This window comes from Micrasema longulum, unplaced genomic scaffold (assembly GCF_059751315.1).
Source record: "Micrasema longulum isolate JH-2025_06_02 unplaced genomic scaffold, ASM5975131v1 h1tg001318l, whole genome shotgun sequence".
NCBI classification, from domain to species: Eukaryota; Metazoa; Arthropoda; class Insecta; order Trichoptera; family Brachycentridae; genus Micrasema; species Micrasema longulum.
Window position 1 is genome coordinate 100,029 of NW_028278505.1, and position 17,055 is coordinate 117,083.

Consider the following 17,055-nt stretch of genomic DNA (forward strand, 5'->3'; position numbering starts at 1 on the left):
CTTGCAATATATTCCTTTTTAAGTAATCAGCATTAGCTATTATATTTGTAAAAAGGTGTTGCGTGTTAATTATTATTAATAAGTCAATGTGTTGTTAATTTTTATTAAAATATACAAATTTGTAGGCTTAAAGACGGCGGAGAAAGTTGAAAACCAAAAAATTCCTTCAGAAATTCAAACAAATTCCCCTGAAACTCAAACGTTTATACCTAGGTCAAAAAAAATTACATCTGAAATGCTATTATTTGAATCGAGAGTATTAGGAGGTTTGAATGCTAAAAGAAATGAGGCGTGCTACCAAGCATCCGTTCGTCAATTTGGGAGACATATTTGCGGAGGTGCCATCATCAAACCCCAATGGATTTTAACGGCATCACACTGTTTGATAGAGTTAGTGTACATATTAGCTACAATTAAAATCATCCATAAAATTCCCTTAACCACGCTTAGGATCATTAACATCAAACAAAGTTCGGTTAAAAAGGCTGTGCCCGAGTTTTCGTAGAAATTGACAAAATGCGTTGCTTGAACTAAAAAAAATATATTAATTTTTATGAGAACGCAAAACCAATTATAAGAGTCGACAGCACTCGTCGGGATTCAGCTTTGTTTTCAGATATGAACAGAAGCACTACGCAAAGACGTTTTTAATTTATCTACTATGTTAATGCTAAATTAAATTGAATTTATCTACTATGCTAATTGAATTTGAGAGAGCGTCATTATTTTTGCTTTCTTTTTACTTTGATTTAAAAATGTTTTTTACTATATTTTTTAAAATGTTTCCTTATTACGTTATTTTCAACATGTTGATATTTTTTCAGAATATTGTTCAAACTATTTTTTCTCCGTATTAATAAATGTTTTAATCTTTTTACTGTCTTAGAACGGAGTAAATACCCGTAGATTATATTTATAATGATTAAACATTTATACAAAGTGGCTCTGTTTAGATGTGTAATTTTACGTATTTCGTATGAAAATCAATAATTAAAATAATGAGATATACATTAAAATCGAGTTATGGTCCCGTAGTAGTATTGTGGACTCACGGACCAAAGGTCCCAGGTTCAAATCCCACCCTACCATAACTCGATTTCTATTTTTTCAGCACAAGTTATTTACGACTTCTAGGAAATGGTCTGAAAATTGAAGTGTTTGAGTTAACAATAAGAGCTGAAGTATTTCTTTAAAAAAAAACTTTAAATACAGAGAAATTCCGTTAAAAAAAGAATAAGAATGTCAATGTATTTAAAATTTCGGACCTTTTACATTTGGCTACTTCACCTTAGCTGTACCCAAAGAAAAAAGAATCGCTCGTTTCAAAAAAGAAGGAAAAAATTTCAAAGGCGCATGTTTTGATATTTAAAAATATCTGAACGTAAAATCCAATAGTTGATAAATGTACATTGATGTTTATTTTTTAGTAAAATTCTCTCGGAAATATCTGTAATGGTTGGTTCAAAAACACTTCACACTGGTGGGGGGGTAATTTACGCCGTAGAACATTTGATAATACATTCCGGTTTTATTGCGAAACCTCCAACAAATGATATTGCTTTGATTCAACTATCCGTCGATATTATTTACAATGCAATGACAAAACCAGTGAATCTCCCATCTACAACTTTTGATGATTACGCTGGCAACCACGTGGCCAGCGGTTGGAGTTTCATGGATCAGGTAATAAAACTCCATTTATTTTCTTAAATAAAAAAAAATCGTATTTTTTTTTTTTTTTTTAGAAAAAATACATATATTTAAGTTCTTATGATTTACAAAATATTTAGATTTTGGGTCTATTTTCAGTGAATTGTAAAAAACTCACTATTAGAAAAATAGGAATCAAGTGGGGGTAGAGTGGAGTTCGAGCATAGGTCCTCTTATCCGCGAGTACGCAACGCTAACCACGGGAACATAACCCGATTCAGTCAATTAGTACATTTACGTTACTTCGTGAATTACCAAGCTAGTTTTTTCACCTCTATACCCTTTCTCGTCAATTTATTGTACCCATAATATATTGTTTTAAAACCAGAAATTACTTTGTTTAAAAAATAAATAAAGTTATTTAGATTTTTTGTTAAGAAACTGCAGTAGATCGAGACAGAAATTTTAATTTAAAAAAGAAATATTTGCGTTGTTATGATTTACTTCAATATTTCATTTTGAGGGCCATTTTCAACGAGTTGTAAATATCTTACTATTAGAAAATAGGAATCAAGTTAGGGTAGAGTGAAATTCGAACCACGGACCTTTGATCTGTGAGTCCGAGACACAAGCCACAGGACCACAACCCGACTCGTGATATTTTAGCAGTGAATCAATAGTAAACGAATAAAAGTTTTGGTGGCAAAAACGTTTTTCATTTTTTGTATGACACTTTACACTATTTTTTAATAAATTTGTCTATAAATTATTATTTCCTCATCATCAGTTTTGATAATAAGGAAGTTACCTTGAAACTGGTGGACGTATAACTAAACATAAAAGTACCCTACACAAATATGTAAAAACCAACATAGTGAAATTTTATTAAAATAAGAAAAACACGAAAGTTTTAAACAATCACTGAGATAGACCCGATCTTGTCTTGAGGTAATAATTATGATTTAATTTTTGTCCTAGCTTTAATTTTCTTAAGTAGTGTTTTGATCAATTATACCAGTATATATTATAGAGAAATGTATTTACCATTGTTAAATGGACTTTATAAGTCCGTCAGTAAACAAATAATATAAAAATAAGTTAGGTTTTGGCTTTTATCAAACTATTGTTTAGTCTTACAGGAATATCCCAAACGACCTTCAAGTAATTCATTTAAATACTTTGCCAATCCCAGAATGCAAAGAGAAATTTCCATTTGTAGATGATACAAGAATATGCACTGTGTCTCCAGCAGGCTCTGGATTATGCATGGTATAAATTTATAATACTTTATTTTTAAAGCAGCCCTGTACCACTGGGGGCGGAAAGTGGAATGATGATGATAATGATTTATTAGTTTTCATATTTCAAGCCGTATTTTTTTCCAGGGCGATTCGGGTGGACCTCTAGTAAGCGAAAATACTATTGTTGGGGTGACTTCGTTTGGAATCCCATGTGCCAAACTTTACCCCGACGTTTTTACACGAGTAAAATCATACGTAGCATGGATCAATGATGCGATAAAATCTAGGGAATACTATTACTGGGACAGTAATATTTATTTTTTACCACCACATTTACAGCATGCAATATTAAAACCCATGTATTCGTACCCAGTATTTCATTATAATCTAGGTTAAGAAAAAAAATACTTCAAAAATTGGTTCCTTACATTAACTAAGTTCTATGCCAGTTTTCAATAAACTTTAAATATCAAAAATATATATGAAAATCACCTTATCTGGCAATAAAAAAGAACATCACACAGAATATAAAGGAAAAATAAAAATTATTATCATTACCCATTTTTATTAATTTTTTTTTGTATCCTGTAAAAGGCTTAAAAGTACATACCCATTTTTGGCAAGATAAATTGATTATAATATTTAAAAATATATTTATGTTCTAATTAAGAACGTAGTCATGACAAAGTTTTTTTATTTCCTACCCACTATTAAAGATATTTCTTCAGTATCTCTGTTTAAATCACGCATGAATATACAATTCATTTCACCTGCTTAATTTCGCTTTATTCCCCTTTCCAATTAAAAACAAGTATTGATATTAATTTATTTATATCCACTTATTACGAATTTTATTTTTGGATTTATTTTGTTTTTATGATTTAACTCGCATACGTTTTGAAACCTCAATTATACAAAAATCGTCAATTGACAATAAGCCACAACGAACAAAAATATTTAGGGAAAACAAAAGTTGAAATAAAATATATGAAAAATAGAAATATATCCAGTTTAAAATTTGCACAAATATAATGACAGATCTATAGAAAAATATACAACAGAAAAAATATATATAAACACAGTAAAGATAAAAATAAATAAATTATGTTATAAGACAAGAGAAAAAAAGAGCTTGTAAGAAGGTTAAGTGACACAATTAAAGGTACATAAACTTATTACGAACTGACAACTGTTTCATTTAACAGTGTTTCAAAAAGTATTTTTCGAAGTCAGAAAATTTTGTATCAAACATATTTAAATAAGGACAAAATAAGTTAAATTTGAAGCAGCTACAAAAAATAAACTTTAGTTTTGAACATAATTGATTGATTAAAATACACTCTTAAAGCGGAATAGAAGTCTTTCAAGAAGGTTAGAAGAATCAATTTCATTATTGATTAATTTGTTTAAAAATAACTGGTCTAACATTATTCTTCAATTTTTAAGAGAGTTTATTCCATTGTGCTGCATAAATTCAGCATGTTTAGAGAAGTTAATGTGTAACAGGTAGTCGACCTGCAATTTTTTTGTTGGGTTCTTTCTAGTCTATTATTAATTACATTACATTATATTACTTATAAAAGTTTTGGTATATATTTGGACGTTTTAGAGTAGTTTTGACTATTTTAAAATAATTATTACAGTTCCAAAAAATGACTCCCTGCGATCAGTTTTGCGTAGAGCTCTCATCTGTTTAGTTGTGAAAAATTACTATTTCTTTACAAATATAAATGTTATTTCGGTGCCCGTAATTTTTTTTTCAATATTTTTGTTACTAGATTTTAATGATGGTTTTCATTTATGTTTGTAAAAGATTATTTAAAAAAAAAATCAATTTGTTTATATTGTAGTTCTCTGGCCGGCGAGTGGGAATATTTAAAATATTGTAAAGAATTGATAGAATGTGAATGTTTCTTCTATGCCTGGTATCGAGCCAATGTAGCTGCGTGCGATATTCGGTTATGTAGTTAAATTTGCGAATATCAAAGATATAACGTTTACAAATATTTTTAAACAGTTCGAATTTCTGAAGCAATTCAGAATTAGCATCTGGATAAAATAATTACGTAAATGAATAACTTACCTTCATGTTACAAAAACATTAAGAAACGCTGCGGTTGGTGGACAAACCAGCGCCTTATGCACCATTTGATGCGGAGATAAAATGAGAACAAGATACTCGGTTGGTTCTATTTAATATGAATATTTCAGTTTTAGTTTCTTATACAAAAAGTTTAAAATAGGGTTTAGGTGTTTGGACATTATAAACATTTTAAACAACCTGTTTTACAATGAAAAACATGCAAATTGAATCAAATGAGTGGCTGGCACCCGGATTTTGAGAGATTTTACATAATTTGAAAAATCCCGTGGCGGTAGCGAGGGTAGGATAAATATTCATGACAGCCGGAAGGAAGTTACTCTCTTCAAAGAAGAGAATAATTTTATTCATCGTTCCTTCACGTCTCTCCGTAAACTACCCTTCATTGCTATTGTTCGCAGTCATTACAAATGCCCAGCAACTACCCTCACTTAGTAATAATAGGATCGGCATTATTGGTGCAAGAACTCAAAAAAACAGGCCGATCGCTTTGTTGACAGCACTCCAACTTCTTCGAGAAACCGGACATTTCAGACGATATTATATACGTAAATGCATGTCAAAGAAACAAAGGGTCGGAACACATAAAGATCACTCAACTTCTGTTGTACAAAATAAAAAGAAAGCAGGCAATTAATTATTTATTTTATGTGGACAGATTGATAACGTACAACAGACAAATCGGCAAAAGGAAAACGTAAATCTTATTTATCATGCATATGGGTTTTGCCAGCAAAAATCGGATCTCGGAAATAAAATTCTTCAGAACTGAGCTCTAAGAAACATTCTTGGACTGAAATGGGATGCCCATGTCAAGGATATCTACCGACAAACAAATATGCTTCCTTTCAAGGTAATGCCACTGCATGACATAACCAATACTATTTTAAATATCATAAACTTTTCTGCTCACTCAAATTTAAAATACACATTTGGTCATAATATTCATAATAACAATACGCGTTATTCAGGGAATCTTCATGTATCTATGTTTCGCTCAACAAAATTTGGCAGTAGGTCTTTGAAAAATATTGGCCATTCCGAATATAATAAACTGCCTGATTAGCTAAGACACGAATAATTGAATAAAAAAGTGTCGCAAGTAGAAAATATTTCTTAAATCTTTTTGATAGATATAATTATTAATGTAATTTATATAATATGGTGTTTTATACGATAATGTTTTCTTTCTATTTCGGATGTATTAATTTGTATGATATTATAAATTGTCAAAAATATGTTTTTTCTTATGTACGGTCCCAAATGAGTTTCTTACATAACTCCTGGGAGTATAATATGTCCTTTTTGTATTTTATGTTTTATTAATAAAAAAAATAAAAAAAATAATAATTATAATTATAAATACATGTAAACTCAAAAAGAGCAAGCTTTTAATTTGTCGTCATTAGAGATACGTAGAACAGAAATGGACCTTATGCATTTCTAAACATTTATTGCTATCAGTAATGTCCCATTTTTTGCGATAAATTTATTTGAATGTTCCCAATCATGTTCCTTGAAGTCGAAATTTGCTATTTATCAAATCTTCTAATAGAATATTTGTTTTTACGCCCCAATGTCAAGAGTGTGTAGATTAGTCTATTCGTCGCACGGCTTGAAATTCTTTGGTATAGATCTTTCGCCATTAAAACTATGTGGGATAAATATGAATTGGCATAGCTTAGTTTGAAGTTTTATATGCTGATCGTGTTTTTAAATACATTATTTAGCATTATTTTACTGCCTTTGTTTGTCTTTGCTACACTGTTTTATAAGCTGTTGTGCCTGAACATCGCCCAATTTACGAAACCAACCAATAAAAAATGATGATAATAAAATTATAAATAAATTTATCAACGAAACCTCTTGGTTTAGTTTTACTTTTTATTATTTTGACCAACGAGCTCTTTTGCCTAAGTAGGCATCTTCAAGACTCTTCTTCTTCAATACTGAAGGTCTTCTTCTTCTCCAAGACTGGAGTTTTATCAAGAAATATTGACAAAAAACGTCAATATTACGACCAATTGAAGGCGCTGTCAAAACGAAATAACAGAAAAACCTTAAAAAAATAGACCGAAAAAAGGTTATCGATGGAAAAAAATCCCAGAGTTGTAAAAACTTAGCATGATTGTTTATTGGTGTCTACTGCAGAATACACTAAAAGCCCCCGAGGGTGGGGTCCACTAAGGGTGGGGGGTGGGTTTAAATATTGCTTTCGAAGGTTTGCTATAAATATCTCCAAAACTATCACTCAACAAAAACTAAATAAATTTATACCAATTGACTCTAATCCTACATACTAATTTTAAATGAGATAAAGCATATTTTTTTTTTTGAAAAATCGATAAATAGTACAGTGATATGATGCAAAATATTTAATTTGTTATTTATGTAATCTAAGAAATCCTGCAGCAAGTCATCGCAACTCTTTTTTTTTGAAAACTGTATTGATAAGGATCTATGATGTTGATTTTTAAATAATAAATATCTAAATAAATAAACATGTATTTTTCCAAAAAAATTTCAGCGGCAGGTAAAAGTGAAATTGGTCTTTAATTAATAAATTTAATTCTTAATGGAACTGCATTTTACAATAGAGTGATCTTCCCCCTTTATAAATTGGACTGATATGTTATGTTTAAACATTTCCAGTATCACACCAGTATGTAAAATAATATTTATAAGGTGGGTTATTATAGGATCTAAAACCGAGACATGTTTTTTGATATCGCAAATTCTTATATTGTCTATACCGGTTGTTTTTGAATTTCTCAATAGTGTTTATAATTTTTACTATTCAAGAAGTTTAAGCTCTGTAAATAAATACATTAAATTCTGTTTTGGTGAAATCTCAATTTCAGTGGTTTTAATAGTGCATCTGTGCCGCAAATTATTGACTCCAACCTCAATTTTTTTTTTTTTTTAAGAAATATTAGCGTTCTTATAATTTACCCAAATATTTCAATTTTGGTGGCCATTTTCACAGAGTTGAGAATAACTCACTATTAGATAATGGAAATCAAGTTGGGGTAGAGTGGGGATCGAATCTCGGACCTCTGATCCGTGAGTTCGCAACACTAGCCACGGGACCGTAACCCAATTCAAAAAAGATCCAAGATCAAAGAATCGGGTTGTGATCCCGTGGCTAGTGTCTCGGACTCACGGATCAAAGGTCCGTGGTTCGAATCCCACTCTACCCCAACTTGATTCCCATTTTCTAATAGTGAGGTATTTACAAGTCGTTGAAAATAGCCCTCAAAATTAAATATTTGCGTAAATCATAAGAACGAAAATATTTCGAAATAAAAAAAAAGATCCAAATTTTTCTGTTGTATCTTCTGTTGAGTTTTTCTGTAAGAAATATTTTACAATAACCGCGTCACAATCGGTTTTATTTTTTCATCCTTATACTTTACGAGGCCACTTTACGAGGCCGAGTTAGTCAGTAAATAAATAAATAAATGTGAATTAAAATTAATCTTTGTAATAATGTGAATTATGCGTTTCGCTTCCTTTGAGAGTGTCTCTGCATTATTCAAATTCAAAATAATCCCTCTCTCTCTCTGTTAGTGATTCGTTTTGTATGCATTGTATTCTCGACAAAAGGCAATGAGTTACAACGGGCTGGCGTTGCGTAGCACCGCGTCATTACTCGGGGCGAGGCGCGAGGCTTGTAAGAGAATACTGTCCGTTATTCCGTTATTAGCGCCAGTTAGAAACAGTCCTCTGGGTATAATCCACGGATTTTTTATAAACGCCTTTTTTTGCTTTTGTTATATGTAGATACCTACGTATTTCAACTATCCAACTTTTTTACAGTGCATACGTACACTGGCGGGATTTCGGCTTAAGAAATAATTATTCATTAGCAATATCATTCAAACAACTAAAAAACAGACTAGTAAAAAGAAAAAAATTGACAAAATTTGGACTAAAAAAAAATTAATGAATATGTTTGTTATTTATGTGTAAAACATTAACTTTGTGGTCTTACATTTAAAATAATGGTAGTAAATATGAGAATTGAACCACATACCGACTTTTTATGTTTACCGGTTTCGAGACATACCCATCTCTTCGTCAGGACACTCACTACACCAACATGCAAATACGAAAATACACTATAACATTTACCGTCAACGTAGTTTAAATAGTACTTTCAAAAAATATATAAATTACATGCAAACATCACCATGTCTAAAAGCTTTAAAAAAGAATATTCCCCTAAAAATAATTTAATTACTTTTTGATAACGCCCCCTTTTTCATTTTAAAATGTACCAATTGTGACACGTTCAACCACTTATCCCTTTCCCTTTCTAACCCCTCCCCTGCAAATTCTATGACATATCGCTAAATTTTATCAATCTAATTTTAGTGCATGTTCGGACATGCTGGTGTTTGCATCCCCTTTAACTCGTCATTTTTTCGTGAACTCTTTGGTGATGGTAAAGGTGAAAGGGTATTTTCCTATTTGCATGTTGGTGTCAGGGGTGTCCTGACGAAGAGACGGGTACGTCTTGAAACCAGTGAACATAAAAAATCGGACAGTGGGTCAATACGAATATTTACTAACATTAATTAAAATGTTTGACCACAAAATTAATGCTTTGAACATAAATAATAGTAAAAGTATTGCGAGTTTTTTCAGGCAGTCTTTATCTAGGTGATTTATATTTTGATAGAATTATATGTGTATTATAAAGTATTTTGTTTTGTTTCTTTTGTAGTTTTTGTATTGTTGTTTTGTTTCCAGTTCCCCAAAAAGGTATGAGATAGTTGAGTTTACTTTTTACATATTCTTGGTACGTTAAGGTATTTTTCTTTCTTCTTGCGGAATATATTTTTTTATTTAAAAAAAAAATAAAAACCAGGTTGTGGTTTCGTGGTAGTATCGTGGACTTACGGACCAAAATTCCGAGCTCACTCTTCTACAACTCGATTTCCATTTTTCTAACACAAGTTTAGCAAAAGTCGAGTTTGATGAATGCTGTTAAAATTTAATTATTTGAGCAAATAACAATAACGCAAGTAATGTTTTACAATTATTTATGTTTTCTTTTTTATTTTTCTGCATGCAGTTAAGTTTTCTGAGTTGGTTCATTTGATTTCTAATATGGTTGTTCTATTTAAGTTGTCTATCGAATGTGAGTCCAAAGTGTGATGTGTTTTTTAGCTCTTTAAATTTGTATTTTATGTATCTTTAAATAAAAACAATGCAAAATGTTTTCCTAAGCATAGTACACCAGTTAGGAAATCTTATATTTTGTTTTAATGAATAATTGTAAAAATTATTAAAAAACAAATAAACAAACAAACGAAATCAATTTTCCATTCAAAGTCTCGGTTAGAAATATACAAAAACCCACAATACAAAGAATGTGATATTTAAGTTATCAAATTTAATTTATAAATCTGCCCGTAACTGAAAACGAAACATTTTTTCAGCAAAAGTTTGTATCTTAATCTGGAGCATCTATTTACTGAAAACGTTTCAGAGTTTTTGCCTGAAAAGATTCTTCACCTTTTTCAGATTAAAATAATAATATGATGTCGGAGGCTGGGTGAAAAGTTTCAAAATTGCTTTTTAATTAAAAAGAATAAACGTGGCATTTTATAAGAGGAAGCGGTGAATTATATTTTCTCATTAAATGCTCAATTTTGACCGCCTTCGTTTTATTAATTGCCAGATCATGGTATGTATGGGAGAAAATTAGATTATTACATAATAAGATGAAATTAATAGCGTAGAAGGAAAATCAAAGAAAAAAATAATGAAGTAAAAATTAACAAACAGACGAACCATCACACCATTTCTCCGTAGGGTTAGCCAGATATAAAAAAAAGCCACATTACTGTATTTGCAAATATAGCATTCTTCCTCTACATTCATACATCTTCTCAGGGACGCATGGCAATTATAACCCGTTTACGTTTACCCGTTTTGAATAAAACTAAGTTGAGAATTCGATCTAAAAAAGATGCATTTATATACTAGTAATGTTTGTATTGTAGTAGAGTAGTTATCCCGTTTGACTATCAGGCACGGCGTTCCGAGTAGAGTTTCTGACAAAATGTACATTTAAACCATTTTTTAAGTCAGTCTTATATTTTATCCGCAAACGCATCTGCCTACCAAATTTGAACATTCGGGTTTAATTTCAGTAGTTATCTACGGCTTTGTTTTTCTTTGCAGACTGTATGTTTTCAATGGACACTTTACCATTGACAATAATTAGAGTTATTCCAATTTTTCGTAGACAAGGACCAATGATTATGTTTGGCCATCTTGGGAGTTTTGTTCTTATTTTATGCTGGTACTTAAAAATCAAAAACATCATTATTCAGACAATTTTCAATAAAATACCTAAGCACAAAAGAAAGAAACCATTGATATAACTTTTTTTAAAATATTAACATTATTTCTGATGTGTAACGATGCTTTGTATGTATTTTATTTCTCTTTTTATTGATAAAACTGTTTCTTTTTTTTTATCTTAAAACAATTTTATTTAATTAAAAATCTGTATATAATAATTCTAACAATAAAATTAAACAAAAAATAATTTTCACAAGTCTGCCTCGCGATATATCGACCATTATAATGGTCAGCGCATTTGTCTACCATGCAAGAGGTCTTGGGTTCAATTCCCGAAATGGTCGATAGAAAATATTTATTTAAAAGGGTGTTTCACTCAAGAATATGTCATAGTTCCTGGACTGGTATCGAAAACAAAGACTGATAATCTTACCTTCATGTAACAAAAATGATCAAGATACGCTGCGATAGGTGTACCAATGCAGTGCTCTATGCATCATTTGGTGCGAAAAGAGAATGATGATGATGAAAACAATAAATTACATTCTCAGAAGTTACTATAACTCAATTCGGGACCTGATTGATCTTATATATTTTTTTTAAAGCTTATATACAGAACAACAAATAAATAAAGCTAGGTTAATTTCTCTGTAAACAAAATAAGTAAGTAAAAAGCACGATCAAAATGGAAAAAATGGTAAATGTATGGCTAAGGGAGATAAGGTCAGTAAAACAAAGTAGCAGAATCAGGAGATTATTTGGTTTTATACAATATTTATATTAATTCCTAGTTTTTACATTTTCTATCTGTGAAAAAGTTAGTACCTCCTAACAAATCAATCTCGCGGTTTAGCGGTTGTTAATTAATAATAATTTTTTGCATGTTTTTTTGTCATATATTTTGAAAAATTCAATTTGTTTAAAATCTGTAAAAAAATAATTGCACGCTTTTTAATGTATTTTGTATGTTACCATAGATTTTAAATGCTTCCCGAGAGCTTAGTGTACAAAATATTTAAAAAAAAAATCATAAGTAATATATGTGTGTAATAATTTGACATTTCTATCATATACATACTTACCGGAGTTAGTAACAAACGATGTAATTAATGTTGATTGATTTAATATGTGTAACAAAGGAACACGTGTAAGGATGATTGATAGGGTTAAATTATTCAATACGCACGCTTTTAGAATGAATTTTGATCTGAATTCATTAATTTATCATCTCTATGCTTTCTATGGTACAAAATACGAGTAATTATCTGTACATTTTAATCTACGTAATTTGTCGAACGTATAAGAAAATTAAAGCAATTTAATATAAGGAGTAATCAAATGCCAAAAAAGTTTAAATGAAACTTACTTTGGGGAAAAAATAATCACTACAAATTTATTAAATATCGTACAATTAATATTTAAAGCATTAGCTTTTAGCTTTAATTATACATTTAGCTGGTATACATGGGTCAAAGCAAACCCATCTTAAATTTTACACGATCATTATTTATCAGCCATTTAATATTTACATACATTGAACGTTTTTAAGAACACACACAGCTATAAAAATCAGAGTCACATACCCTCTTGGGTTAAATTTTATTTATAACTAGTACATTGACAGACTTAGCAATATCTTCCAGCCAACCAAAAAACAGAATGGTCACAAGAAGAGTTGGTCAATAATTTGTAATAAAAAAATAATCGAAATATACATATATAAATGAATCTAATTAGTTAAAAATAACATCTGTTTTTTAATGGGGAGGAAAAGAAAACTGATTGAAGTATACCGTCAGTTGTTAAAATATAGATATCCAGTTAGGCGTCAATAATTTAACTGTGTCCAGGCGTATAAAAAAAAAGTTCTGTAAGTAAAATGCTTTTTTCAGTAGATCTTATTCAGTATACAATGCTTAATTTAAAGATTTACACTGTACACTCACATATTTAAAAAAAATGCACTTACATAATTTTGAGCGAGGTCTGGGTGGTTGGTTTGTATTCCATCATCGAGGATTGAAACAACAACTCCTTTTCCCGTGTATCCTTTCTGCCATGCTGGTCCCAGGTTCATATCAAGGCCATCTTTAGCTCCACCGTTCTGCAAAAAAAAACAAAAGAGTTGTGCCAAATTCTAAGTATTATCAAGTTTGGTAAGGTGTAAATATTATATTGATAGCAGATGAAATCTAAAATACATCTTGAAAGCCTTTTCTTTCAGCTAATTTATTTATTGAACACTTTATAAACATATACAACATATATATATATATATATGTAAGGGCGGGCCTATTGCCTTAAGGCGATTTCTTCCTACCTACCTAAACCGTTCAGTTTGAGAAAATAACAAATACATGGACATATTGAATCTTACAATTTAAAAAAAAAAATAAAAACAAAGATAAAAAAAAAAACACTTTACCATGAAGAGAAGAGAGGGAATGGGAAAGAAAGAAGAAGGATCAAGAAACGATTTAATTTTTCGATGAATATTGACATTTCAATCTTGACTTAAATGTAAATAAAGAAGGGGCGGAGCGTCTCTAACATTAGTGAGTAGATTATTTCATAATCGAGCAGTTACTACTGTGAAAGAGGAAGCAAAAAAATTAGAGCGGTTGCAGGGTATTAAAAGAGTTCTCTTGTTCTCTCTAATTCGATTATTCTTACAATGTACGTAAAGAAAACACATTTTATTTTTTGATTTTAAATTGAATAAAACAGGCAGGTTCATATAACATTGAATAACACAAATTAAAAAAATATATAAAAAATTATACATATTTAAAGTAAATACATACATCATAACAGTTAAGTTAACATATTTTTTTTTCATATGGTTTCAAAGTTACTTTTTTTTAGTTAAAAATTAACTTTTAATTATATTATCAGGACTTTTCTCTCCAAACCCAGTGATGCATAAGGTACAGTAATATATTTGATTGCAGCATACTGGATTTCTAGATGATCAGTCAAATAAATAAAATCCAGAACCGCAGGCGCCGTAGGCAAATACGCTAACCAGTAAACCAAGAATCGAACTAATCTCCATCCGATTCCTTTTGTCAAGATTTCAACCAAAGAGAAAATTTTCATCCAGAAAATTTTCATCCAGGCTTTTGCTTTTTTATATTCTAGAAGACACAAAGCTCTTTGGAATATTTTTAAAAATGGAATAAATCATTAAATGAACTTGGTAATGGACTAAAAAGTAATATTTTAATTATTAAACAATTTTCATTATTAATTTGAATAAAACACTTTGTTTTGAGTTTAAAATCGACCTGTTACGAGGTTACTACCTCATCATCAGAGCTTGACGATTATGTAATAACGTAGTAACCGTTCGACGCAGAACTCAAAATTCAAATTATTTAGACAAAATTAATAAATATATTTTTTAACACCATCTTAGAGAGAAAAAAATTGGATTAAAAAAATATTTTTGTTGTTAATTATTTAAGTATTTACAAGTACATTGGTTTGTTATTGAATAAATTTTGGCGATTGGTTATTTCAATTTCATTAAATCTACGCATCCTATCAAACATTAGGTAGGTACAGCAAACGATGGTGGCTCTAGAAATGGATTAAATTATGATCCCTACTTACAAATAAGCCAGAGGGATGAGAGGATTAAAACAAGGCTATAATAGACCTTTCCGGAAACCTAACCCATCGAAACTGCAAATTCAGAAGAACCCTTTCTACAGCAGTTTTGGATATGTACGTTTCCTTAATAACTCAAGATGTGAGTAGTTTTGGTAGTTATATATTCAGAGTATGTTGTTTAAACACAATGCAAAGATTTAATTATTCTATAATTGACAGTATAATGATTGATCAATCTTAGAACATTAATAACATAAACGTTCTAAAAAACAAATTAAAATTGAATTAAAACATTACATTTTACAAACAGATTTTAAAATACTTTATAAATATAACCATTCTTTTATGGTTGATTTAAAATTTAATTTAGAAAAATAATATATTTGTATACCTTCCAATGAACTACAAATACGCGATTCAGTAAATTTAAAATGTACCTAGCAGATTATTTAAATAGACAAAAAGTTTCAAAATTATTGAAGAAATACAGAAATAAAAAAATATTTTCAATTTGTGCAAATATGTGTAGACAGACCGCGTTAATTAAAGTTTAAGCTCTTTAACTTCACGAAAATTGACAGATAGTATAATTATGACAGGTTACAAGCTCTGTAAATGCCCAGACTTTCATATTCCCTTCTCTAAAATGGTCTTTATCTATCTTGTAATGTCACTTGCTGAATATTTGAGTTTATCCTTTCCCCTCACTCTTTCCATTTCACTTAACCCCCTCTTCTCTTGATAGAAAAGTGTAGATATTTAGTCAATTTTTATTTCTTAAAAAAAATACAAATTTATCAATATTGTGTTTAAATATGAGCCCATTATAATATACCAACAATATGTTCATATGCGACTGATTTTCTCGAATTGAGCGGTTTGGGTAGGTAGGAAGAAATTTCCTTGAGGCAATATGCCCGCCCTTATGCATATGTATGTTAACTATATATGAATATTAAATATTTAAATAAATAAATTGTATATTAAATTTAGACGTTTCTTAAAATAGAAAACAATACAAATAAAAAAAAATCAATAATTAAAATCAAAAAAAGTTCTTGCCCGTCAAGGAAAATTTCGGCAAATATATATTAACGTATTTATTTAAAGTTTTGTTTAATTTATTTCAAATAATTAATTTGATGTTTATTTATTCCTCTTATTCAATGTCACTTTCACCCATATTAAGCCTTGGACTCCTTGAATAATCGCCTCCAAATCCTTCTCTCATCCGCTGGAACCCTCCAGATATGTTAACAGTTCTGAAAGTTGGGATGCATCCTTTTTTGGTTTGTTTGTTAGTTTGTGTTTTTTTCACGTCTCAACAGAGTGACCGATATATATATATATAATTTTGTGCATAGGGATAGGTTGAAGAGGTGAGAAGTAAAATATAATACTTATTTTTTGTCCCAAGTAAAAAAAACACAATAAAAAAGTACATAATGTATCAATCATGAGTAACATTTTTTGAAAATAATTAGGCAGTAAAGTGTGACGTTGAAAAGAACCAACATAAAATCAATTATTAAAATTTGAAAAATTGATTTATCTATGATTAGTTTGGTTTACTTTCCGTTTTGGTTTAGTAGTAGAATTTTGGATTTGTGAACAGAATTGCGATGCTACTTCACCATAGACAAATGAATCATTATATTTCTTTCATAGCGATGGTTGGAAGATTAAGCTACTTTCAATCCCGATAAAATCTATTTATCATCTGGGCAAATTCTTATTGGTAATCGAAAATTCTTATTTATAAACGACACAACTAATTCATTACTTAAACTATTTTTTTCTTATATCACGTAAGCAAAAACGCGGTTAAAAGCAAGCGATAAATAAATAACAAGAATAAACACATGAAAAACTATATTTTTTCCAATCGGATGCTGCTGTTATTTTGAATGATTACATTAACTCTTTTTTAAATTCTGCTTTGAATAATAATAACCTAATAAAATATAAAAAAAACACCAATCCACCTTATTCCAAAAACAAAATATCGTGGATGTGTTTTCCTTAAAAGCATCGATAGAAAATATTTGTCAATAATATTTTTATGTTTTTTCATTATGAATTTTTGTATTATTTAATTAAGTACTTACTATTATTTGGCATATATTTTTA

At 29.7% G+C, this 17,055-nt stretch overlaps 2 protein-coding genes across 2 annotated transcripts in view; one reads left to right on the forward strand and one right to left on the reverse strand.

Annotated features, from left to right (window-relative positions):
- The window catches only part of Fur2 (furin-like protease 2), a 128,282-nt gene that overhangs the window by 72,343 nt on the left and 38,884 nt on the right, over window positions 1–17,055 (reverse strand). Inside the window, exon 3 of the mRNA XM_088235057.1 lies at window positions 13,280–13,414. Coding sequence (XP_088091183.1) covers window positions 13,280–13,414 — 135 coding nt within the window. The remainder of the gene's footprint in view (window positions 1–13,279; window positions 13,415–17,055) is intronic.
- On the forward strand, window positions 1,453–7,295 carry LOC148275902 (chymotrypsin-1-like). The gene is made up of 3 exons (XM_088235055.1): window positions 1,453–1,683; window positions 3,036–3,198; window positions 7,144–7,295. Exons 1-3 carry the CDS (start codon window positions 1,453–1,455, stop codon window positions 7,293–7,295), a joined length of 546 nt encoding a protein of 181 aa, XP_088091181.1.

What these genes read in the sequence shown, in the direction of transcription:
- LOC148275902 (XM_088235055.1), top strand. Translation starts at nt 1,453, where the DNA reads ATGGTTGGTTCAAAAACACTTCACACTGGTGGGGGGGTAATTTACGCC. An exon ending in GTTGGAGTTTCATGGATCAG is followed by an intron (nt 1,684 to 3,035) that starts GTAATAAAACTC and finishes ATTTTTTTCCAG; the next exon opens with GGCGATTCGGGTGGACCTCT. An exon ending in GGAATACTATTACTGGGACA is followed by an intron (nt 3,199 to 7,143) that starts GTAATATTTATT and finishes TGTCTACTGCAG; the next exon opens with AATACACTAAAAGCCCCCGA.